The 27,500-nt window shown below is 44.0% G+C and overlaps 1 protein-coding gene across 1 annotated transcript in view; it reads right to left on the bottom strand.

Annotated features, from left to right (window-relative positions):
- The window catches only part of prkg1b (protein kinase cGMP-dependent 1b), a 341,142-nt gene that overhangs the window by 55,784 nt on the left and 257,858 nt on the right, over positions 1 to 27,500 (bottom strand). Inside the window, exon 8 of the mRNA XM_063220777.1 lies at positions 19,979 to 20,044. Coding sequence (XP_063076847.1) covers positions 19,979 to 20,044 — 66 coding nt within the window. The remainder of the gene's footprint in view (positions 1 to 19,978; positions 20,045 to 27,500) is intronic.

Below are 27,500 nucleotides of genomic sequence, written 5' to 3'. Positions count from 1 at the left end.
CAAATTCAGAGATGAAATGGATTATTATAATGCATATCTCTACTAATGGAAATAAGGCTTAGTTTATTTTTGCTTTTTCTGGTGTACATTAATGAATTATGATTATTATTTGCTATACTTCCAACCTGCTGCGGCCCCCGTAGCACCCCTTTGCGGCCCCCCCAGGGGTCCCCGACCCTCACTTTGAAAACCACTGGCCTAGGACACCAAGTGTCTTAGGGACGCCAATTGTCTTATATTAGGGGCGTCTGTCCCACAAACTTAGAATATGATGCAAAATAAAGCATCAAACTTTACATTGACTGTATTTATTCATTGGCACTCATTACATATGTCATAGAGCTGTGCTCAATCAGATAGATGTACGTATGATACTGTTTACAGATGGCGATTTATAATTCCACAGAAAGGAAAGGGGGGGGGGCTGCTCGCCTGGGGAACCAAATTGACTAGAACTGGCCCTGCGGCGCATACACTGATCTAAGTCATGATCTATTCAAACAAACATTTCATACGATGGAGGAGGCCAACTAAAACATCAGTGGAGATAACAGAACTCTTATGAGGAATACCCTTTGCTCCTTCTCCCTCTCTTGCTCTCTTTCTCGCTCTCTTTCTCTCTCCTTCTTTCTTTCTCCCTCTACCTCTCTCTCTCTACCTCTCTCTGTCCCTCTCTCTATCTATCTATCTTTCTCTCTATCTACATATGTCTCTGTCTTTCTCTCTGTCTCTCGATCTCTCTCACACGGACATACTTCAGCATTACGCACACGCACACACACACACACGTGCGCGCGTGCGCTCGCACACATATACACACACACACACACACACACACACACACACACACACACACACACACACACACACACACACACACACACACACACACACACACACAAACAAACACACACAAACTCCTCCTTCTCTCACTTACTGGAAGTGACTTCATAAAGACTGCTGAGAAAATGTTTTACGTCACAGGTAAAGCTATTGCTCCTCCAAAAACCCTCCGGCCAAAACACTGTGTGTGTGCTTGCGTAGTCCACACACACACACACACACACACACACACACACACACACACACACACACACACACACACACACACACACACACACACACACACACACACACAATGAGGGAGCTATAGCGATAGAGACATACAGACAGACAGACAGACAGACAGACAGACAGACAGACAGACAGACAGACAGACAGACAGACAGACAGACAGACAGACAGACAGACAGACAGACGGATGGAGAGGATGACATTCATCTCCGCGGAACTGCTGGGATGACCTTTGACCCATGAGTGCCGCCACTGAGTGCACCCAAACTGTTCTGAGCACAGCTGGGGTGAGGGAACTCAATTTGGTGAAAAATATTAAATCGCAGCAGCTGTTCTTCAAACACAGCGCGAGCGAGGGCCAAGAAAGCACTACAGCAACTGAGTTGGACTGAGGCCGAATATTGTCCCGGGCATTTTTGGCATCTTAGACCGGCCCCTCACACAGCAGTGAAGTGGGGATTTTTAAAGTGGGGGGTTGGGAAGTCATCAATTAATTAAGCAACTTATCATGTCAATCTCAATTTATCATATCTCCTCAGGAGAAGTAGGACCAGTGGTGTAGTCTACGTAGAACGCGGGTATACGGAGTATACCCACTTCTAAATTTCAGGGATTTCAGTATACCCACTTAAAATTGATTGATGCATTGTTTTGAATAGCACAAATATATACAGTATACCCACTTCAAAAAATGCTCACATATACAGTATACCCACCATAAAAAAGTAGACTACACCACTGGGTAGGACTGTATACCCCTGCATACCACGCCCACTACACCCCTGACCTCACACAGCCCCTGCTTTTCTGCAATATTATGATCCGCTTAGTCCACTGTGTAATTTTCAGATAGGCCAATGGGTCACCCCATCTAAATAGAGGGTCAGTCTCTATGGAAACAAAAATGCAAACAAACATACAAACAAACACAACCAAACAGCATCAGCCCCTGAGGACTGTTGACCCAGTGGTGTAGTCTACGTCAAACGCAGGTATGCGCAGGTTACCCACCTGTATATTTCAGGGATTTCAGTATACCCACCTAAAATTCATTGATCCATTATTAAGAATAGCACAAATATATACAGCATACCCACTTCAGCAATACTCAAATATACAGTATACCCACCACAAAGAAGTAGACTACACCACTGACTGTTGACCCAGTGGGGAAATGCCCTGTATGCTAGATGACCAGTCCAGCTGTGCTACAGCGCCACAGGATTACAGGATGTCGCTGCCAAACTGCAGTGTTTACAACTGTGTGAGTGAGTGGAGTGCGTGAAGAGGGTTTGTGATTTGGAATCTAGTTTCTTTTTTCCTTTCTTTTTTTCTGTTTTGTTTTTGTTTAACTAGCGGTATAATCCCTCAGGGATGTGGTGTATAATTTTAATTTACTGTATCAATATTTAGCTTGCGATGGGTGGACAATCTATACAGATTAAAATAAGATGAATTATTAACACATTTAACAGAGTTGAAATTGGAAGTGCCAAGGGCAGGCACACACATACATACACACAACCGGCTATGAACGTGAATGTGCAAGCACAAAAACACGCACTCACGCACACACAAAAACACAAACGCAATTGCAGAAATACTGTATATAAACCATCAACCACCACTACTTGTGTGTGTGTTCAATTTTGAATTGGACTCTCTTCAGCAATTTCTCTTTGCCAAAACATTTGACAGACATTTCTAGAGCACACACACACACACACACACACACACACACACACACACACACACACACACACACACACACACACACACACACACACACACACACACACACACACACACACACACACACACACACACACACACACACACACACACACACACACACACACGCCTCGTGCCATGTAAGCTGGGGGATATTTGCTTTCACTCTCAGTAGGTTAAAGGCTGTAAGATGTGTTCTATTTAGGTATCTGTGGCCGTGCCCTCATCAACTTAACTCAACAGGTTATAATCTTAATTACACTCTAGACTGACTTCACACTGAGTCCTTATATAGAGTAGAGCTGTGGTTCTCAACCTTTTTTGAACAAACACCTGAACCCCATCCTAAGCCCCCCAACGCCGCCCTTGACCTCATCATAACCTTACCAACAACCTCCTTAGTATTAAAAAAAAAGAACTAATGCCCCCAATGACAACTAAGCATCACCCCCTTCTCAACAGTATCCTTCTCAATGCTCCCCTTAGGGCAAGGCAAGGCAAGTTCATTTGTATAGCGCATTTCATACACAGGTGCAACTCAATGTGCTTCACAAAAAAACAAATGCAAAAAGAAAGGAAACAAGAAAGAAAGAAAGAAATTAGAGTCAAAGAAAATGAGGGCTCCCCAGCACCCGCTGGGGGGCTATACCTCCCCCAGGGATTAAAGCAAAAAAAAGTAATCTGACTGAACTTTTTTACCGGTTAGGCACCCGATCGAGTATCACTCCGTAACCCTACGAAAACCAATGTAGCCAGGCTCTGCCCTCATGACGAAACATACACGCAAGGAATGGTGCCAGAGCCAGCGGCATAGGCAGACGGGGCAGTCGCCTAGAGCAGAATAGGCCTATGTCTTGAGGGCGCCAGTAATACCAAAAAGTGCCACAAAATCAGAACTTCAACCAACATAAATCTTTACACTTCACATGAACAATGAATATTCATTATACACTCAGTAGACCTATATAGACTCAGTATGAGTGTACCTGTAGGTACTAGATCAGATGTGCTCAATCAGATGTAAGCCTACAATGCTATGTTTACAGATGCCAATTTCTAAATAGCCTACAAAAAAAGGAGGCCGAGAATGGAGGGATAATGGATACTATATCAGACTGCAAAGATTGAACTGAAATTTGGGGCAGGTTTTGGTTATTTCCTCTTATTTCTACGGTCTACCCATTGTTTATGAATTGTTCACAACATCATGCAGAATGGATTCACAATGAATGCTGCTTCAAAATGGTAGCTGATCTCACAGAATTATTGACTTGGAATTGCAATGTGTTGATACAGTGAGTGATCCCATTATGGGTTTTTTTGTTGTAGTAGTAGGCTATATTTTGTCTTTCACATTAGAATGGGCAAACACTGTTCTGGTGAAAGCACTGGTGCGCATTGCTTGCAGTTGTATTTCTGACATTTAAAAAGCCCTGATCATAGCAATCAGAGGGAGAAAACTCTTTAATTATTTGTATGTTTTTCACCCTTCGGCCAGTATTCATCCTGTTACAAATAACTTGTTGACGTTTACAAACAGGGTGCGGTATGTCTACCTCTGTGTTCTACCGTTTTGAAAACTACTGGCTACTTTTTTGCTTCTCGATGTGCGGTGCCAAGCACACGCTTACCATTGATTTAAAAAACGTCCCCGATTCTTCCTATGCGCACGTGTTCTACAAGCTGACAGGACGCAGCAGACACGACAGTCACAGACCTATCGTTTACAAAGGTAACACACTTTCCCAAGCTTGTCGCGCAGCTTTCCACTCGAATCAAGGCAAATCACCCACCCATCAGTCCTGAGTGCGCAGTGCGCAAATAGGCTAACTGAACTGAAACGAAACGCATAGTCCGAGAAGATGGGCACAGACGTTGAGCCACTCAAAAACAAGCGCACACACAACTGTTGCTGCTGCACACTATTCCAGTTAGCAGAAATAGCGTCACACAGTAACCAGCCTTGAAAGTGAAACAAACGTCGAAACGGCGCTAAACTTAGAGGATGAAACGCATGGTAGGCTATCCTAGTTAGCTGCCATAGTCGTCCCATTGGGGCTATGACTAATGCTAGTAAGAGTCACAATGCTTAAAAGGCAAACCCTTCATGAAAAGGACATCATACGCAGTCGAAGTAAACTATTCATTTTTTTTTCTAAATATCTGCTACGGCAGGTGCAATGATATGGAAACGTCACTGCACTTTATACATTGTATTACAATTATTTTCTTTTCTGCCATCAGCAACAATTTTGGCTATTTTTTTTTTTTATCTCTCGCGTTGCGCTGCCACAGAATTGTTGACCGCTCGTGTACTTTTTTTTGGAACACGGAAGAACAGGGGATGACCCAAAACTAGGCTACTGATGAGTGAATGTTGTATCACACCGCCAATGGTGGAGTGTATAGCCTAACTACATCCGTAGACCACCAAACACACCTCTCGTCCCCTTCTCATGACCAGGAGTGCTCTCGATTTGAGTTCAGTTGGAAAGTAAAAATTGTAAATTAATTGACATAAATTATACGGACGGAAATCCGTCCAAACTAAAATCCAGTTGACGGAATTCCGTCGTAGCGACGGAAAACTTTAATCCCTGCTCCCCCGTTGAGAAACACTAGAATAGAGAAACTAGAAAGTTCTATGTGGACATAGGGCACATACCGTAGCTCATCTTGTGTTTTAGTGATGTCATTTGACACTGGTTCTGCCCTATACTTCATAGCAGTGTTTCTCAACTGGTGGGTCGCGACCCAAAAGTGGGCCGTGGAGGGGTCATGGGTGAGTCGCGGAGCCGTGGTGTAAGAAAAAATCATAATTCATTGATTCGCTAAACAAAACAAAACAAAAAAACACTGATGAACTGGTGTCATCTGTCATCATAGATAAAATCAGAATGTTTATGCGAGATAGTAGCATGCAACCAGACATTCGAGTGTCGCTAAAAAAAATTGGGTCGCGACCGAATGAGAGTGGAAAATGGTGGGTCCCAAGACTGTTCCAGATGAGAACCACTGCTTTATAGTATCTGAATATGGATCATTACTGTACATGGCTGCCTTTTGAGGATGACTTACAGTAAGGGCCTGCTCGCTATTTATTTTCGGGGTCACCGGAAGAAAATAGGGGAGGGTCGTGTCATTTTTTTCATTGCTGCGGGGAGGGTCATCAAGTTTTTTTTAAGCTTGCTAGGGGAGGGTCATCCAAAAATGTTTGGCCCATTTATTACAAAAGGCAGTAGCCCACCTTGTTTGTATATGTTTCGATGTAACAGCCTCAGAAACGCCTCCCCCATTCGCTAAAATTGGTCACACCATCGTCAAAAAACAAGGTAGAATGTGGTTATTTCTTACTTCTCCCGAGGGAAGGGTCATTGAAGTTTTGAAGCTCGCTAGGGGAGGATCATGCAAAATTTGACAATCAAAGGTGGACATTTTCCGACGACCCCGAAAATAAATAACGAACAGTCCCTTACATGGTTGAACATGACTCGAGATAGCCTACATGAAATTAAATCTGCGTCTTTCTGTCACATTCTATTTAATGCAACATTCAGTCACGTTTTCTACCATAGCACAGTGTTTCTAAAATTGTGTAGGTACATGAACTTGTCTAAGTATACTCGTCGTTCATGACCAGGGTCTTGCAGCGCACCATGTGCTATAATTGTACAAAGTAAGTGGAGGAGAAGGTCGTCTCCCTTATTCGTTCAAGTGATTAGTAAATGGACTGCATTTATATAATAACCGATTTCTCCTCCTTTGAGCTTTCAAAGCACTTTAAAATGTATGCAGGGTTCCCACACCTTTTTCATGAACAAATTCAAGCACTTTTCAAGCACCTTCAAGCACCAAATTTTCAGTTTTCCAGCACCTTTAAATAGGTCGCGGGAAGGGGGTGTGGGGGTCCTCCCCCAGAAAATGTTGTGTTTTTAAGATGCAATTTCCTGCATTCTCTTCCATTTTAGGGTGTTGAATGGTAAAGCCCATCTGACATCTCACGCCCTCAGACTTTTCCATTATTTGGCTTACTGAGTTTGACATGACACAAATTTCAAGCATTTTCAAGCACTTCACCAAAACTTCAAGCATTTTCACAACATTGAAAACACTTGAAATTCAAATATTTTCAAGGAATTCAAGCACCAGTGGGAACCCTGTGTATCGCCATCCAGGTACCTGCCGTGGCAGTGGCCTGACGGTAGGGCACTGGGTTACAGTGCCGGCGACCCGGGTTCGATTCCGGCCCGGGTCATTTGCCAATCCTGCCAATCCACATCTCTCTCCCTATTCATTTCCTGTTTCTCCTCCATTGTTCTGTCAGAAATAAAGTCAAAAAAGCCCTAAGAAATGTATTCAGTACAGTACATTTACACATTCAGGTGAAGGAGACTGCATGTCATGCAAGAGGTCAGGTAAAGTGGGACTCGAACCTGCAACCTTCCATTAATGGTCTACCACCTGTGACATCACCACCCAACAGCAGACAACTCTGCTATCAACCTGAAGGCAGACTGAAGAAGGAACTTACTTAGTGTTGCTTTTAGACTTTTTCTAACCTAGTAAACTAGACAACCCTTTGTCTTATTTCCTATCTTGCTAATATTTCAAAAAACGATCATCAATGGTGCCATTTACAATAATTTACCAAATAAATTAAAATGCTTCATACTTTTTTTCATCACACAATCTCCTCTTGCATATTCTGTCATAGAATAATTTGCGCCAGCCCTCAAATAACCATTTCAATTCAGCACACATATTATCATTTATCACTCAACTGCTTATGTTTTGCATCAGTAAATAATCTAGTTTGCAAAGGCCAGCCTTTGTCACTGCAACATCTGTCCCTCCCTCTCATCTGCTCTCCCTCCTCTCTCTCTCTCTCTCTCTCTCTCTCTCTCTCTCTCTCTGCTCCATGTGCCCTTCAGGACTGATGATGATGATGATAATGGCTTCCTTTAGACATCCAATATGCCAACCAATCATCTCCGCTGGATATGAATCATGTGACCATCGCTACATCAACAGGGTGTGGCCGGAGCTCCATGGGGTAGAGCAGATGTTCACAAACTTGTTCAGCAGGGAGCCCCTTTTGGACTTACAGTTTTTCTCGATTTCTTACACACAATTTCTGGTACTTCACACACAATTCTAGGAACATCTCACCCATTTCTCAACTCTCCTAACCAATGTCACTGAACACTAAGGACAATTCCTTCTTAACACTCACATTTTAGTTTTAAAACACACTCGTTTCAAACCACTACACACAATTATCTGGATTACACACAATTTTCATGAAGAAAATCCCTGGTTGTCGCATTGAACACACTGTCATTCAAAACACTAAAATCAATTGCCATACTATGTTCACTTCCTCATCACATGGGCAAACTCTCTTCATACCGGTTTACAATCTGAAATCATCACCCCATAAGGACACACATTGCACGTGATATTGATGAAAATACGAGTGGATGCAGTGAGAAAACACATTTGTTTAGTTTTTGAACTCCAAAATACGTTATACAAGAGATCACTTTCATGTGATTACCCAATATTTTACAATAAATTAGTGCAATTTTTTTAAATGTCAGAAAAATGTGTAAAACATATTTCTTGCCACACATCTGTGTACTCTGATTCTAAAAACAATATTTCAGTATGTAATTACAGAAAAATACCCTCTTTAGTAAGTAGAACACTGAAGAAAATAAGTTTCTACTGTGTGTCAAGTTGAGTATAGAGTTTTACCTTGTGCATATTAGTGTTCAATGGTTCACATAAGAGTGTATTAAAATGACTGCTTGTGTGTGTCATTTGAGAACAAAATGACAAAATGACCAGAGAGTACACTGTTTTGAGACAAGACGTGCATTTCTCAGAGGTAGTGTGGAGTTTTGCCCGTTGTGTGTGAGGTTTGGCGATTTGTGTGTAGAGTTATGAGAATTCGAGAACTGATTCTGAAAATTGTGTGTAAGCAATCGAGAAAAACTGTAAGAATATGTCCCCGCCCCCTCACCATAATCTTAGCCTAGCAATGGATGTCTAGCAATATTAGCGGTCAAACTATTAATGGAAAATCTAGCAATATCAATGGAGGCAAACACACACACGTATGCACGCACGCACGCACGCACACGCACACACACACACACACACGCACACGCACACACTTCTAATCCTTCACACACATACCAAATCCACATCACATGCACGCACAAATGCAAACACACACACACGCGCCCGCACGCAAACACACACACAAACCACCTAAACTCAGGCACACACCATACCCCCCAATTTCACCAAACACACACACACGCATGCACGCACGCACACACACACACAAACACACACACACATACACACACACAAAGACGCACACACACGCACATACACACACACACACACACACACACACACAGAAACACCCACACACCCACACCCACACGCACACACACACACACACACACACACACAAAGACACACACACACACACACACATAAAGACACACACACACAGACGCACACACATGCACAAACGCACACACACACACACAGACACAGACACAGGCATACACACACACACACACACACACACACACACACACACACACACACACACACACACACACATACACGCCCGGAAAATGAGCTGGCACCATGGCAGGGGTTTAATCACCGTGGCCGCACATTAATACCGACAGACATCCGAGCGGAGTAGAGTCGAGTGGAGCAGAGCGGAGCGGAGCACACACACCGTCTGGACTAAGGAAGCTGAATCATCGGCCCGTCAATTTTAATGTGGCGCATAAAGACGTTAAACGGCCAATGTCACATAACGCTTGTATTACGCACGTTTCGGAAATAAAAAAAACCTTGCCTTTCTCAATAGCTTATAAATCTAAAACTAATTCCCGTAAATGTTGTTTTAATGCCACCAGCAGGGGCGTCGTTTATTGACGGGTTGAGTTATGTAACAACAAGGGATTATTATTACAGACTCTCGATATTTGTCATGTCATGCAACAGCTGTGGTATATCGCTCTGAGATGATCCAGAGGAGGGCACACCGGGCCGGAGGGGTATACTAATGCCTCTTTTCCACAGCCGGTTTTCTGGTAGGAATACAGCCTGACAAAGCGCGACCCGGCCGCCACTTTTTGCATTTCGAATAATAGGCACGGCACAGCTCGAGCTGTAGGCCTATCAGATAACCAGCAGTGGAAAAGAGGCATAAGAAGCTGGTTAAGGAGTAAACCAGGCAAAGTTAACCTCTTAAGCTTCGGGGCTATTTTTGAGTGTTTTTAAAGTTTTGCACAACGTCTACTTAGATGCTTCCTGTGTCTGCATACTTTGACCCATCATGAAGTGGCTGGTACCATTTGAAAGTAGAGACTCTGTAGAATCTTCAGGAAGTGACAGGAACATTTTGTGATGTACTGCCAAGGACTTACAGGGGTTAGAACATCTTTTTTCTGAAATGCGTTCATGAAGACCCCCTAGAAATTACTACATTTCAGCAGTATAGCTGATACATTTGGCATTGGAAACATATTTAAGACTTCATCACAGGTCTACTGAAGCTGTTTGTCAAAGGAGAACTTGCTACATCTATATATGACCTTTACCAAGACAATTATGTGTGGATATACACATGCGTTTTACCAAGTGTCTTTTTGTATTTTTTTTAGTTAGTCAAAATGCACCCCCATATAAGGTCTTACTGTACAAGAACCTTTTGAGCTAGAAGCCTTATCATAGTCACATACGAAAGCATACTCCTGGAGGTGTTATACAGTAATCAGCCATGGTTGGATATGCCTTTTGGGTAGTATTACAGAGATGTTGCTGTACAGTACTGTACGGTACTGTACACTATGTACAGTAAAAACATGGTAAGAAAGGGGTATTGTTGAGCAGATTTGAGATTCCTTTGTCCCTGGGTGTAATACAGAAGAGCTATATGACTCATTTGAAAACCTGGACTCTGGGCTATCACTCAGTCTTTGAATGGAGTTTCTAGCTCTTGCTTTGAGGGAGCTGCAGTCATTCAAAGCAAATGAGCCAATACGAAGCTGTGTAAAACAGGACCTGCCTACTTCTCTTCTAAGGCTTGTCTTTCAGGGTAGGAATGTCACAGAGCCACCGCAGTGCTGCCCATGTAATCAGCAGAGTCTGGGGATCATGTGGAATAGCATTGATCATGTGAAAAATATGGAAGTGTGGACAAAAACAGCACAATTCCTGAGGGGAAAAAACATGATCATTTTTTTTCACAATAAAGTGGTTTTGTTTGACTGGAGTTGTACAACTTTTGGTTGAAATAAAGTAAAAAAAGACTACACTCTCATAAACATTGGATTGTAACAGACATTTTGAGACCATGCTGATAAGGATATGTTCATGTTTGGATGTCCACTCATCCTAGGAAGGTAGGGAGACATCAGGCGAGGGGTGCTTGAGGGGGTCAAATTTGAAAGGTGACATTGTGTAATAAATTGATAATAATGCACATACAACATGTTCAAATCCCTGTATAGTAGTGCTAGGTGTGTTCCTGAGGTTCTAAGCTTTCCAATGATATATAATGTTCCTGGGTTTATTACACCACCTGGATTTTAAACAATTGCGGAATGAAGATCAAGTTCAAGTTCAAAGTCATTGAACCCGGTACCGACCACCCCGAACTTTAAGAGGTTAAGAGGTAAATCATCTAATAGAAGAGCCTGGAGTGCTCATTTTCTTAAGGAAAAGAGGATTCCAGGCTCTTCTATTAGATTATTTTCTCAAGAAAATGAGGACTCCAGGCACTCCTATTAGATCAGGGGTGTCAAACTCAGGCCCGGGGGCCAAATCTGGCCCGCGGAGTCATTTTATTTGGCCCACGAGGTCATTTCAAATGTGTATTACAGTTGGCCCTCATACATTATTAATGTACAGTGTACCAGGACTTGAACATGAAATTTGGCGTTTCTCAGAAGTATGAGCGGGCCCAGGCCAATGACACAGCTCACACTCCTATGCAACAAAATATGTGCCAGTGTGTGTGAGATTTAACTATGAGTATTAAGTGCGTGCCTGCACGATTGTAGTAATTGTAGATTGTAGATTGTAGATTGTAATAAATCTTGAGCTCGGCCTGCGACTTCGTTCCATATTTTGATTTTGGCCCTCAGTCAATTTGAGTTTGACATCCCTGTATTAGATGATTTACCTCAGAACTCAACCTGGTTTGACATTTACAAATAACGGGGTCAAATACTGCGTGCTGTACTGCATAGTGTACTGTACATTTAGAATGCTTCAAACACTTCAGTCAAACTCTTAAGTTTGTTTTCATTAATTACTGCCTTGAGGATAAATGGGGGTGGCGTATACATACAGACTGAATTTATCATTGTTGATCATATATCGATTTTCATCATTGATAAATTTTACATCACTGACACAAAAAAAATACAGAGGACATGATCTCTGTGTCCTCAATGGTAGTTACTTGCGGCCATGCCCCTCAGGAGAGGCCGAGCGAGGGCCGGCAAGGGCCCAGGTGGTCTAATGTCAGCCAAGATGTGGATATTTAAAGCCTGAACTTTCTGCATACTAAATATACTGTTGACCCACATAAAAGTTGTTTTGCTTGAGTCGGCGAGACTGGCCTTGTAAAGTTGAGCTCCGGGCTCTGACACTTATGTGTGTAGATGTGGAGAACTGGTGAATTATAGTGCGTGCGTGCGTGCGTGCGTGCGTGCGTGCGTGCGTGCGTGCGTGCGTGCGTGCGTGCGTGCGTGCGTGCGTGCATGCGTGCCTGAGTGCGTGCATGTTCAGGGCCGCTGACAGCTTTGGACAGGCCGGGGACAAAGTCATGTGAAAGCCCCCCCCCCCCCCCCCTCCACCCAATACATGCAATACAATGTAATGGGGACCAAATTCTGGACCCCCTCTCTCCCTGGGCTGGGGACAACTGACCCCTTTGCTGCCCCCTTGTCAGCTTCCCTCCGTGTGTGTGTGTGTGTGTGATAGAGAGAGAAAGAGAAAGAGAAAGACAGTATAGAGTAGATAGAGTAGAGAGAGTGCAGAAAAAGAGACAGGGGTCATAGTGTGTGGTCATAGAAGACAGAGATCAGACGGACAGCTACAGCAGCCAGCGAGTCTTATGCACACACACACACACACACACACACACACACACACACACACACACACACACACACACACACACACACACACACACACACACACACACACACACACACACACACACACACACACACACACACACACACACACACACACACACACACACACACACACACACACACACACACACCTCAGTAACTATGGTTGCTTGGACACCAGCTCTCATTATTTAAAAAATCAGAGAACAAAAAAGGATGTGCCTTTCTTAGAGAGACATTTATTTTTTATGGGCGTCTTTTCATCTTCAAAGGACCCTCTGTGAATAATTGGTGTCCCTTGGTTTGCCCTGCAGGCCGCTTTGGCTGTTTTGTTTTGTCTTGGTGAGCGTTCCAATATGCGACCTTCCGTCCTCCACTTGTGCTTGTGGCCTCATACCTGGAAGTAAAACCTTGTGTTGACATCACTGACAACAGCATTAGATTTCAATATCTCGCAAAAGCTCAATTGTAAAGTCATTTTCTCATTTGCAAACTGGATGGTGAATGAAGAATTGTTTTCTCCACGGAGGAGGGGCATCAGCAAAACGTGAGGCCACAAGCACAAGTGGAGGACGCAAGGTTGCATATTGGAACGCACACATGGTATCACTTTGGTGTTGGGGTTAAAGCTTTGTGGCAAAGCCTCTTCCCTTTGTTATTTTACATACTGTGTAGATACATATTTCATGAGAAAATATAAAAAACAACTGACGCTTCTGATGAATTGAAGATCACAAGCGGTTAAGGCAGTGTTCTGACCAGGGGTGTGTTTCTCGACAGTGTTGTTGTTGCTAACCAGTTAGCAACTTTGTAGGTTGCCTATGGGAAATTGCACTGCAACCAAGTAAGTTGCTAACTTATAGGGTTTTCAGGCCGATCAGAATGGAGCCGGTGGTGGTGCCCGCACCAGTTACGTTAAGTACTAAAGTGCTTACCTGCGAACCGGCCATGGTCATACCGGGCTCTGAACTTTTTCTGCACGTGACTTTGTAACCCGGATGAACCTGCTGACGGCCATGTTGTCATCACGGTTCGCTGAGAAAAAACAAGTATTTTGCTGTTCGCATTTCGAACCAGCTTTCCGGTTCGTGAACACTAATATCCGTGGCGTGAACACGACGGCCGGTTCGCAATTTGGTGTACGGAACGAGCTCCAGCAAGGATCTCAGTCAGTCTGAATGCACCTTTAGTTAGCGACAAGGTTTTCGAGAACCAGCGTCCAGGGAAAGGGACCACTTGTCCTGAGAGAGGGGCCCATAATTGAGTACTTAGGCAACACTTTCTAATAATGGGTGCAAAAAAAGCACTATAAAGACTTAGTAAATAATTAACTAATGATGACCAAAACATTAACAAATGTTTTTATTAAGTGATGTCAAAATTATCGCGTTATTATCGCATTAACTCAACTCCTTTTTAACTGTGATAATTTTATTATCGCGAGATTAACGCTAGATGTGACCCTGTGAAGTTTTTTTCATAAACTGTCCGACCACGGGTTGCAGCGATAGCTTAACTACATGCCCGCTTACAGAAGACGCTAGCAGAGCCTCATGCACCCCTGCTCCTCCCCCAAATGTGCCGTTTCCTTGTTGACAAACTGGGTCATCACAGCCCCTTCCTAGAAAATCTGTGGTGTCGTCTCCTCCCTGCGTCCACTATACTTGTAACTTCTCATTATGATTGTCAGAGCTGCTCAGCTGTCATAAGTAGGCTAACATTCAAGCTTTGTTTAAAAAGTGTTATCCCCAGGCTTATTGGTTTTCTCACTAAGAAATGCATCTTTATGAATGCAGTAGTCTAGTCTGCAGGTTATCAGATAGGGTCTAATGTCATTTAGCCTAAAAAAATGCCAAGGAGACCAAGGCACAATCCCTACTTCTCCAGGAAAATGTAGCCCTGCCATATGAGGCACATTTTCTCCCCTCCTGTCACTGGACACTAAATATCTGCTGTGTGTGTGTTTTGTGCATAGGCCAATTTATGATTTTTGCTGTTATTATTATTATTTTCTACCCCTTTATTTGTTTAATATCATATGCCATTGGGGCAGATGTCAGTGTCTAACACTCATTGTTTTCAGATTATTTGCACAAACCTGGCCAATCTCATTTTTGTTGGCCTGCAAAGTACATCGATAGAAGTATTACAATGATGTTCTATGAGACACAATTATGCGATTAAAATGCGATTAATCGCGGGTTAACTATTGCATTTATGCGATTAATCGCGTAAAATGTTTAATCGATTGACAGCACTAGTTTTTATTATTAACGAAATATCTACAAATAATATTGTTCAAGACTTTACAAGCCTTTTAAAAGAGTATTTTTTATTAATTTAGAAACAATTGGTAAATGTTGGATAAATATCAAACAAAATAAATATAAAGCATTTACATTACATTTCCCACTCATTACAAACATTTGTTGATGTTTTGTTCATCATTAGTTAATCATTTACCTTTATAATGCTTTTTATGCATCCCTTATTATGAAGTGTTACCAGTACTTGTAACATTGTAGGCAGTAGGTTTGGGGCCCATTCAGATGACTTTTGTCCCGGGTCCGGTCAAAGCTGTCAGTGGCCTTGGCTCTGTGTGTGTGGGTGTACTATTGCCTCTTTTCCACTGCCGGTTTTCTGGTAGGCCTACAGCTTGAAAAAGCATGACTTGGCCGCTACTTTTTGCTTTTCGAATAGACGCGACACAGCTCAATCTTGAAGCAAAAAGTGGCGACCGAGTCGCGCTGTGTCGAACTGTGGGTCTACCGGAAAACCGGCAGTGGAAAAGAGGCATATGTGTTTATGAGCTGGGCAAAAAGTTTGGGAACAAAGCGGAGCGACATGCCAGTCACATGACTTCCCCACTGACTGAGAACTTTTACTGGGCTTTGTTCTCCGCTCTGTTTGTCCCTTTCTGGCACCCTCCCTCTTTTGCGCCATATCTATTCCTCTGTAGTTCACTCTCTCCCCAGTATGTGTTCTAATACAGCTGCCTCTTTTCCTCTGTCTCGCTGTTTTTTTGCTCCATGTGTCTGTCTGGCTGGCTTTGTCTTTTTCTCTCTCCCTCTTTTTTTCTCTCACATTTTATACCTCTTGAACTTCTACTCACTGTTTGTCTGTGTGTATTTGATGTTTGTGTCTCTGGATCTGGCTGTGCCTGCCTGTCTGTGTGTCTGTGTGTCTGTGTGTGTGTCTGTCTGTGTGTCTGTGTGTCTCTCTCTCTCTCTCTCTCTCTCTCTGTCTGTCTGTCTGTCTCTCTCTCTCTCTCTCTCTCTCTCTCTCTCCCTTCTCTCCCCATGTCTGGGATGAGTGGCCTTATTTCTCAGTATGAGAGAGAGAAGAGCCTCAGTGGTGCTTGGGAGCAGTTGGCTCCACAAGCAAATGGATGATCTCAATGATGCATGGTCTATGCTGCCTCACCTTTCTCTCTCTCTTTCTCCCTCTCTCTCTCTCTCTCTCTCTCTCTCTCTCTCTCTCTCTCTCTCTCTCTCTGGTACGTGCGCGCGCGCACACACACACACACACACACACACACACACACACACACACACACACACACACACACACACACACACACACACACACACACACACACACACCCATGGCCGCTGACAGCTTTTTCTGGGCCCAGGACAAAGTCTATATAAAAGGGCCCACTACTCAATACAGTCAATACAGACATGAGGGACCAATTATGCAACCCCACCCCGCCCCCCACCCGCCACACACACACACACACACACACACACACACACACACACACACACACACACACACACACACACAAACACACACACACACACACATCTCTCTGGGCCAGGGACAGCTGAACCCTTTGGCCCCTCTTGTCTGCTTTCCTGTACACACCATACATGATCGATCTCTCTCACACACACACACACACACACACACACACACAGACACACACACACACACACACACACACACACACACACACACACACACACACACACACACACACACACACACACACACACACACACACACACACACACAGACACACACACACACACACACACACACACACACACACACACACACACACACACACACACACACACACACACACACACCTGACATACACACACCATAGGCCTACATGATATCACCACTGCTCCCTTGATAATGAAAGCCGACACGTTGGCTGGTGTTCATTGCGGCTAATAAGACTCTAATAGAAAGCCTTGACAATGGATGGGAATCCAGCTAAGTGGCTTTGCTCAACACTAGGGGTGGTACGGTTCACAAAATTCACGGTTCGGTTCATATCACGGTGTCAAGGTCACGGTTTTCGGTTCTCTACGGTCCTTTTTTTAGTTCATGATAAATGGTGCACTGGGAATATTAAACAATATTTATATAACTGCAGTTATAAAGCGATGTACAGGCTTATAATAGGCTTATTGTATAGGCTCATAATGTGAAAATGGTGTGATTTTAATTGTGTCATCCTCTGATTGGTCTTATACGCTAATGTTTTAATCAGAGAGACTGGATAAGATACTCTCTGTTTTACATATTTTTCTTGGCTGTACATGAATTGCGGTTTGTGACGGATTGCACGGTTCGGTTCGGTATGTGTGTGAATTCCACGGTTTCGGTTTTCGGTGCGGTTTGTGCCATCCCTACTCAACACCAGACCACGCAGGCACAAACAATGCCATTTACATAACAAGGAGTCAGTGCTGTTGCTTAGGAACTCCAAGAAATCATGCTACGGAGAAATAGATCACATTTTTCAATCTTGATTGTGTAAATTATTCCATTAATTTGTGGTACCCATGTGACATTGTGGTTTTTTGTTTTTTTTACTGATGGGTTCAACGGGGGACCATGTTTTGAAAATGAAGCACCCTGATGTGACCCTGGTTAGAGGTGACAGGAGCCTGAATCACGTGTTTCATCTCCATTAGAGGAAAACTGCAGCATAATATGAGAATGGGCTTGTTAAAAATGATACTGAGCTTGTGTGTTTTGCCAAGGAGCAAATCTGCTCTATTGTGTCTCATTTTTAAGAAAACTTTTTTTTTTTGTGAAACAAGATAACAATTCTTAGTATTACGTTCTAAACAGTACTTCTGTCAAGGCTAGTGTTTTCATTGATTGATTTATTGATTGATTGATTGATTAATTGATTGATTGATTGATTGTTAGTGCTAAAGGAACAGTCCACCGTGTTTCATACTCAACAGTTCTCCTTTTTTCTGAGGCAAGTTAATACTCTGGTCTTTGTGTGTGCCTGCAATCAGTCTAGCGCAGTGTTTCTCAACAGGGGTGCCGGGGCACCCTGGGGTGCCGCGGGCCCCCCTCAGGGGTGCCGCGGAAACGTGGCTGATAAATAAATTATGTAATGTAATACATATTTGTCTAAATTGATAAGTTAATGCTAGTCAGTGGAATCTTTCATCTGCCATTTACACACAATAAAGTAAATATAGGTCGCCACAGTCAGCTGCAACTTCGAACCTAGGTCATGTGGCGTCTCCAAATGTGTTACTTTTCTAAGCTTGTGTGGTATCGGATGCGATGCCATGTTACGGCTTTTTGGTTTGGGGTGCCTTGACATTTTGCCTTGCCTAAAAAAAGGTTGAGAAACACTGGTCTAGTGTACAATCCTACTTTGGTTGCATTTAGCATGGCAATGAGTATCAAAAGGTCTTACGTTTGAAGTTAAGAAGCTGATCAATGTTTTTTTCTTGCACGACCAGTTACACGATCCATGTGTTATTCAACAAAATGTGGCCATTTTCAATGCAGATACAAATGGGCAAATACCAAAACATCAATGAGTGCGTTACAATATGCGACCTTGCCTCCTCCACTTGTGCTTGTCTCCTCGCCCCGCCTCCTGGCCCCTCCTCCGTGGAGAAAACGATAAAGTTTCCCAGCTGTCAGCCTAGCCACAACAACTTTTGAGGGACTGTTTTTCATTCACCATCCCAATTGCAAATGAGAAAAAGATTTTACAATTGAGCTTTTGCAAGATATTGAAATATAATGCTGTTGTCAGTGATGTCATCATGACATATTACTTCCTGGTACGAGGAGACAAGCACAAGTGGAGGAGGCAAGGCCGCATATTGCAACGCACTCAATTTGTTGTCGAAGTGTTCCTGCACTCTTATTATGCCTTTCATATAGTGAACTGCAAACTGCTATTAGCGAACTACAAAGAAATAAATTGTATAAAAAGGCTTTAAAAGCCAATTCTTCTCTCAGGCATGACGGCTTGGCAACTGGGATACAGAGGAGAATGATCCTGCTACATTGGAATGCCCATTTGCACAGCTTGGCAAATGATTAGCTCAGCTCTTGGCCACACACAAGGTAGGTAACACGTGGCAAATGCATACCATCTTGATTTCCTAGGGTGTCCCCATGCATTACTATGGAACATTCTTCAGTGTGCTCTCAATGAAAGTCTCCGTCCCTTATCCACAATTTCCATTAGGTTCCATTATGTCACCAGGGAAATAAGCTAACAATGCTAAAATCTTCCAAGTAGCGTTTAGCAATGGCAGCAAAACCTACATGCTGCAAAATTAATGACATGAGCATTTATTTATTCATACCTCTGTCAGTATGTCATCAATCATTCACTCATATATATGCTAGAGAATAGATGTATATTTCTCTATATAGAATATAATCATGTCATCAATTATTCATATCCATTCCAAACAATATTTATAAATAGTTTCTCTATACCAACACTAGGTATATCATTTATGTTGCTAGGAAGCAGCCGTGCTATGTGGTGAAATCTGAAATTTAAATGGTATCGACCTCCCTCATCACCCTCATCAATTCCCTAACTGTCAAACACATCTCTTCTGAAATCTCCCAAAAGGACCAGAACGATGGCACATAATGCAAATTTGTGCAGACACAGGTTCGGAAAAACATGAGAGGAAAAACCAAAAAAAACAAACAAAAAAAAATTAAACCACAGATACATTACTCACTCTCTGTCGATGACGAGGCAGGTGACAGCTTCGGCGGCGATGACATTGGCCGTCCTGATGTCCTCCCTGTAAGGGGGCAGAGAGGGAAAGGGAAGGGTAGAGGAGGAGGAGGGGTGGAAGGGTAGAAGAAGAGGGGTGGTGTGTAGTAGGGTTGGAGGGAGAGAGAGAGAAGAGAAGAGAAGAGAAGAGTCAGAAATGGCAAGGCATCAATCAAATTCGTCTGGATGTAACCCCCGTCGCCGCACCGTGCACCACCTTCCCCCGACCTCCTGAGGATAACTTGACTCGTGGTTGTGACTGTGCATATCTGAACAGCAGCTGTCTACTCTGCTAGAGCTACTGTTTATGCCGCTTTCACTCAGGTCCTCTTATGGCTGTTATGGCTGGCATGGCACACATGCTGGGAGAGAACCGTGACACACACACACTCTCTCTTTCTCTCCTTCTCCCTCTCTCTCTCTCTCTCTCTCTTTCTTTCTCTCTCTCTCTCTCTCTCTCTTTCTCTCTCTCTCTCACACACATTCACATACACCTACAGAATTGACACGGCACATACTTGTATCTACATTGACACACATACACACACACACACACACAAACACACACACACACGCACGCACGCACGCACGCACGCACACACACACACACACACACACACACACACACACACACACACACACACACACACACACACACACACACACACACACACACACACACAAACACCTACAACAGCATGCATGTATGCACGCGCGCACACAAACGAAAACCCATAACCAGCCAGCCCCTTCAAACCAATGCCAGCAGATAAATTGATGCTGAAGTGCTCCGTAATGTAAAATTCAATAATGGCACTCTCACTCGTAACCCCTTTACAGAAATAAAAATAGTAAATCAAGGGGGAACATGAAAAATACATAACAAAAAACAAGCAAGAGGAGACGCAAATGGTTCTCTATACCAGTGTTTCCCAACCAGGGGTACGTGTACCACTAGGGGTACGCGAGCACACTGAAGGGGGTACTTGTAAAAATGTAATTTTTACAAATGCATGGAGCATAGTCACACTGGAATAGAAAAAGCAATGTAGGGGGGTGCTGTGGCTCAGCGCGCTAAGCCCCCCACATTTGGGCTTACATGCCCATCCCCGGTTCGAGTCCGGCCGGGGTCATTTCCCGATCCTCCCCTGTCTCTCTGTCCCATTCGCTTCCTGTCACCATCTTCGACTGTCCTGTCAAATAAAGGTATAAAAGCCCCTAAAAAAAATTCTTTTTAAAATAAAAAGCGATGTAAAACACAAGCTAGTGGCACAACAAAATGGCTCGGGGGTACATGAGGCAAAAAAAGGTTGGGAAACACTGCTCTATACTATAGCATGCTCGGTCAGAGAAAAGTGAGGACAATATTCTCTGCGGTTCTGCAAATAGCAAATCTGGTGTAACCGGGGCAAGACTGGTGCAATGCAAGAGGAAAAAAACAAAAAAGAAACATTGGCGCAACACAGATGTCTTTTTAGTTTTTTATGCTATTTTATTATTCAAGGTGCACACCAGTGTCTTTCATGTCTATGATTAGATTAGGGAAACATTGATCTGTTGCTGTCTGTAAACAAGTCCATCATCATCCCTGATACATTTTTCTCTCTTTTTTCCTCTCGTGTGACTTCTCATCCATATGACAATGGATCAATAAAAAACACAAAAGCTCAAGTCACCCATGAAAGTATACGGGTCAGTGTCTTTTCAGCAGTGGCACACGTCAGGGCGGCGCAACGACAGCCAGTGCCACTATTGCATAGAATTGTTTGTTTGTTTGTTTGTTTGTTTTTAGAGGACTTTCTGAGCAGCATATTCATTGGAGCATATCAACCACCAATTAGTAGCCTCTTACTGCAGACGGGAACGCAGGCGGGCCTATTCACTATTTGCTGAAAATACTCAACTACATCATAGCAACATTGCTATGACTGTACCGAGAGCCTTAAGTAACAGATTAAGACATAGCCATTAAAATTTTGGTGACAGTAAGGTTATAACATATAGGCTCTGCATGATAAAACAGAAATTTTAAATATTGAGAACCCTACTGATATGAACATTACACACTGATATATACATTATATCCCATGATACAGTGTGTGTGTGTGTGTGTGTGTGTGTGTGTGTGTGTGTGTGTGTGTGTGTGTGTGTGTGTGTGTGTGTGTGTGTGTGTGTGTGTGTGTGTGTGTGTGTGTGTGTGTGTGTGTGTGTGTGTGTGTGTGTGTGTGTGTGTGTGTGTCTGTCTGTGTCTGTGTCTGTGTCTGTGTCTGTGTGTGTGTTTGAATAATCCAAAGAGATTAGTTGTAAGCAGCTGAATTTCTTTCAGTTTCAAAAATCAAGATGTCAACTTGTCTAAAAAATACTGACAATAAAACTGTGGCTAGTAGAAAGGCTAAATGGCTAGTGAATGGAAAAAACACAAGCCATTGTGGTGAGCAAGAAGTGAGCCAAAAGTTAGTGTCAAGTTAGTGTCAAGCTACTAGCTTTACTCATTGCCGTTGTCTTCTGAGTCTCCTTGGCTGCATTCTGAGGAAGAGTCACTCCAGGTGGAGTCTCCGTCCGAGTCCCACTCGTTTGACATCCGCAACACCTCCATCTCTGGGTGACAGATGACAGACACCCTGGATGACGCTTGGAGGACGGATCCCGACTCCCAACTCCTCCTGTCCTCCTGCCTTTTACTTACTAATGTGCTACCTGCAAACTTAACTACTACTAGTTCCTGCCCTGACTACTACAAGTGTAACAGTTGTATGCAACAATGTAACAGCCACTTGCCACTCTGTATATTGGTGGGGAAATACTGCGCTGGCCAAAAGCAGCAGAAGTACCGTAACTGATCAAAGCACATGGAAGTCCTTGTGCACCACCCTTCAGTTGTCCAGGTCCATGTCTCAAACACAAGTTTTTCCCTTCATGCTCGGCCTGCTTTGGGGCATCCGGTCTGTAGGCTGTATACAGTCCAGTGGCGTTCTGCAGGCTACTTTATCGCTTGTTCGTCTGATCGCTTTTTTGGTCTGTCCAGTCGAGCAGGGTTCCTCAGCTATTTTACTGTAACGTTTTTTTACTTCTGTTCGTCGCCCATTTACGCAGCTACTTTATCGCTTGTTCGTCTGTACGGTCGAGCAGGGTTCCTCAGCTATTTTACTGTAACGTTTTTTTACTTCTGTTCGTCGCCCATTTACGCAGCTACTTTATCGCTTGTTCGTCTGCACGGTCGAGCAGGGTTCCTCAGCTATTTTACTGTAACGCATTTACTTCTGTTGGTCGTCCAGTTACTCAGCCTGAGTATGACTGTCTGGAACCCCCTCTGCTCCTGCCTACCCATTTACTGACTTTGGTTGCCACCTCCCCTTGTTTCTCCATCACTCTCTCAGCAATTGATGTATACCAGGGTGGGCTAGAGTACAGTATGTCCCTGAGTGTGCATGTGTGTGTGTGTGTGTGTGTGTGTGCGTGTGTGTGTGTGTGTGTGCGCGTGTGTGTGTGTGTGTGTGTGTGTGTGTGTGTGTGTGTGTGTGTGTGTGTGTGTGTGTGTGTGTGTGTGTGTGTGTGTGTGTGTGTGTGTGTGTGTGTGTGTGTGCGCTTGTCATGTATGTTCTTTGTGTCTATCAGGCATGGTGGAATGACGAGGGCGTCAAGGCATTTTGTTTGTTTGGGAGAGTGTGTACATGGAGACTGCTGCTGCATAGGACACCTGAGCTGCATGTAGAAACCAAGTGCGAACTATGATGTAAAAGCGTGTGTGTGTGTGTGTGTGTGTGTGTGTGTGTGTGTGTGTGTGTGTGTGTGTGTGTGAGTGTGTGTGTGTGTGTGTGTGTGTGCGCGCTCGCGTGTGTGAATGCGTGCGTGCGTGTGTCCTCTTACCTCTTGGGCCATGGTAGCAGCTGTAAGTGTGCGTGTGTGTGTGTGTGTGTGTGTGTGTGTGCGCGCGTGCGTGCGTGCGTGCGTGCGTGCGTGCGTGTGGCCCATGGTAGCAGCTGCCGCCGCTAGCCGCATAGTACCACCATCACCATCACCATCACCATCTCCCTCTCAGAGGGCCGGCTTGAGCCTTCCCTGACACTCTGGACAGCCTGGGGCTAGTTAATGGGGGTGTTGAGGTGTTGCAGGGGATTTGGAGTGAGACCCCAACCCCACAACCCCTCCTCTGCCCTCCTATCTAAGCCTTCTGGCATCACCTACCCCTCCATGTGGACCCTCATTATCTAACATCCACAGGGCAAAATAAGGGGGGGGGGGAGCCAGGGCCGGATTAAGATGGCCTGGGTCCCCCTAGGCTACAGGTTGCTGCGGGGCCCACCCCGGAAGGCAAATTTCGTAACAAAATTCCATAGACTGTGTCATCATTTTCAGCTAGGAATTAAGGATAACATGTCCAGCTATGGAGAGGAGAATTAACAAGATTTTAAAACAGATGGGTTTTTTTTTCAATATTTCATCTTGTCGTAATTCTGCAATTTTTGACCTTTGGCCAATCAGGGCGTCCCTGGCTTTGGGGGCCCCTAGGCTGCAGCCATATCTAGCCTGTGGTGGGGGCTCCTGGCAGGTGGGGGCCCCTAGGCTGCAGCCATATCTAGCCTGTGCATTAATCCGGCCCTGGGGAGATTCTAGAACTCCTGGGACTCTGACTCATGGAACTGCAGTGCATTACATAACTCTCTGACTCGACTGACCCAAGGATAGCTGCTTTCACAAATGGCTGAATGCTGAACGTGTCAACTGCAACAATTACTGATTTAGATTTTGCCAATTATTTTCCATTTTTGCAACCTTAATTTAGCCAAAAAATGTGTCATTACAGCCGCCTCTATTCTGGCAATTCGGCTTTATTTTTTTTACTTAAAGTTAGCCAGAAAATGTATAATTGGTGCCTCTTCTTCTCTCATCTTCCCAGAATTCTTGGCAAGCCTGTTCCAACCTGGCTCCCAATAGATCCATATGCCAGGCAAAGGTGAAGGTTTGGCATGGAAAATGGTGGGGACATTATCCAGGTACTCTATTTTTGCATTGTATTTGTGGAAAAAGTGTTGGGTGACAAGCTTGGTTTCAAAAGTGGTAAGGATATGTCCCCACCATCCACACCTAAAATTGTGCCATCCACTGTGTAAGTTTTTTAACCCAATTTTGCTGCGATTTGTCACTCGCGCGATTTGTTGGGGGAATCAGGACAATGTCATATAAGCCGTTTCTCCCATTATCCCACATCTACCAGGACAGAACAGGGGCAGAGTCTAGAGTCATGGACTTGCATTATATAACTGACTGGCCCAAGGACAGTTGGTTTTGCAAATGACTGAATGCTGAATGTATTAAATAAGTGTTTTTGTTTTAGTTTTTGGCAATCACTTTCACATTTTCACAAGCTTTATTTTGCCTCATTTGTGTCTCTTCTGCCAGAGTCCTAGTCAAAAAATCTAAACTGTGGTCAAAATTTAGAGTGTTTTTCTAGGAACACATTTGTTTCATGACAATTACTATGTTAACATGATGTTTTTAATTCAGAATCAATCATTTAAAATTAAATAGTTCCTTGAAATTTCCTTTAATTCGAATTATTTACTCTGTGACTGAGCTGTGTCTGCTGTGTGAACATAGTATTTCTTGCCCATCTATAAACATCTGTAAACATTGTGTTGATAATTAGCTCGTTATTTATAAAGTGCTTATAAAGGTCTTTATAGGAAGTTACTCTAAAGTGTTACCCGATAATTTCTCAGCTTTGTACACACACTCTTCCACAAACGAGCTAAGTAACACAAGCAGCACTTTTACAGTACCACATCCACAAATAGACCAGCCCCCTGTGTTTTCTCTCCTCCCCCGGCCCCTTGACAGGCTCTTTCTAGCACACCAACAGTTGGCCCCGTTCCCCGGGGGCCCATCGGAGCAGTGGAGCTCACACCAGCCGTGTCAGACGCAGGGGCCAAGAAGATGTATTTCTGGAATCCCCGCCAGGGCTGAGAAAGAACCCCCGCAGACTTCGGCTATCGCCACAGCAATGCTGCAACAACACAATGCCTGAATGTCACGGTAAAGATGCAGTGATGTTGCTTGCTTGCTTCTGTGTGTGTGTGTGTGTGTGTGCGTGTGTGTGTGTGTGTGTGTTTGTGTGTGTGTCTCTGTGTGTGTGTGTGTGTGTGTGTGTGTGTCTCTGTGTGTGTCTGTGTGTGTCTCCGTGTGTGTATGTGCGTGTGTCTGTGTGTGTGCGTGTGTGTGCGTGTGTCTGTGTGTGTGCGTGTGCAGGTGTGTGTGTTTGCGAGGGTGTATGTATGTGTATGTACAGTATGTGTGTGTTTGTTTGCGGCCGTATTTGTGTGTGTGTGCGTATGTGTGTGAGTAGATGTGTGCGTACAATATGTGTTTGTGCGTATGTGTGCTGTATTTGTGCGTCAGTGTCAACAGCCAGACAAGTGGTTGATCCACATTTCATAACAGCCGGGCTTTACTCTGAGGTGGCGGCCCTGGAGTTACATAATCCAGCACTTGGAACTCGTTGACATATTGCATACAATGGTACTTTAATAGCTTCAACAAGCTCAACCACACACACACACACACACACACACACACACACACACACACACACACACACACACACACACACACACACACACACACACACAGGCACGCACGCACATGCACACGCATACACACACGCACACGCACATGCACACGCACACGCACACACACACACACACACACACACACAGGCACGCACACTCACACTCACAATGTACGTGTCTGTGTCCGTTTGTTGTGTGTGTATGTGCGTGTGTGTGTGTATGTACTACGTGTACGTGTATGTGCGCGCATTTGTGTGTGTGATTTGTTGTCTATTTGTTAGTCTGCAGTCAGTGTATGTGTGCATTTTTGGTTGTTACGTACCTGTACAAAAGTTTTTGTATGTTTTCCCGAATATCCATAAGCGAGTGCATAAACACAGAGGCGCATCTTGTCACCAGGCTAGGCAGGCAGGCGTTTGGGGCCCCCAAGCCTGTAGAGCAGTGGTTCCCAAACTTTTTTCCCTGCGCACCCCTTTTCACATTTCAATGTGGTTCGCGCACCCCCTAAGTGAATGTTGCACAGTTTGGGCAATCCTCATTTCCAATTGACCTGACATTTTTTTCTGCCATCATTACAATGGAACTCATTGCATGACAAGTCTGGGAGTTGTAAAGTACTCTTCAGATGGATACTTCCAGTGTTAACTATGTAATATTCATTAATTCTGTATAAAAACACGCATCTTAGCCATTGCTCTATTCAGCTCGCGCACCCCCTTGTGGCAGGCCGCGCACCCCCAGGGGTCCACGCACCCCAGTTTGGGACACCCTGCTGTAGAGGGTTAATAACAGCTAAGGCTTGGAACTAAAGACCACAGCACAATTTGTTGCGATTGTTCTTTCTTCTTAACTTTAACTTGGGGCCCCAACTGACCCTAGAACAGGGGTTCCCAAACTTAACCATGACGAGGCCCCCCA

The sequence above is a fragment of the Engraulis encrasicolus genome, chromosome 17 (genome assembly GCF_034702125.1).
Source record: "Engraulis encrasicolus isolate BLACKSEA-1 chromosome 17, IST_EnEncr_1.0, whole genome shotgun sequence".
In the NCBI taxonomy this organism is placed as follows: domain Eukaryota; kingdom Metazoa; phylum Chordata; class Actinopteri; order Clupeiformes; family Engraulidae; genus Engraulis; species Engraulis encrasicolus.
The sequence above is the reverse complement of the archived record's forward strand: the minus strand, read 5'-3'. Positions and strand labels throughout refer to the sequence as shown.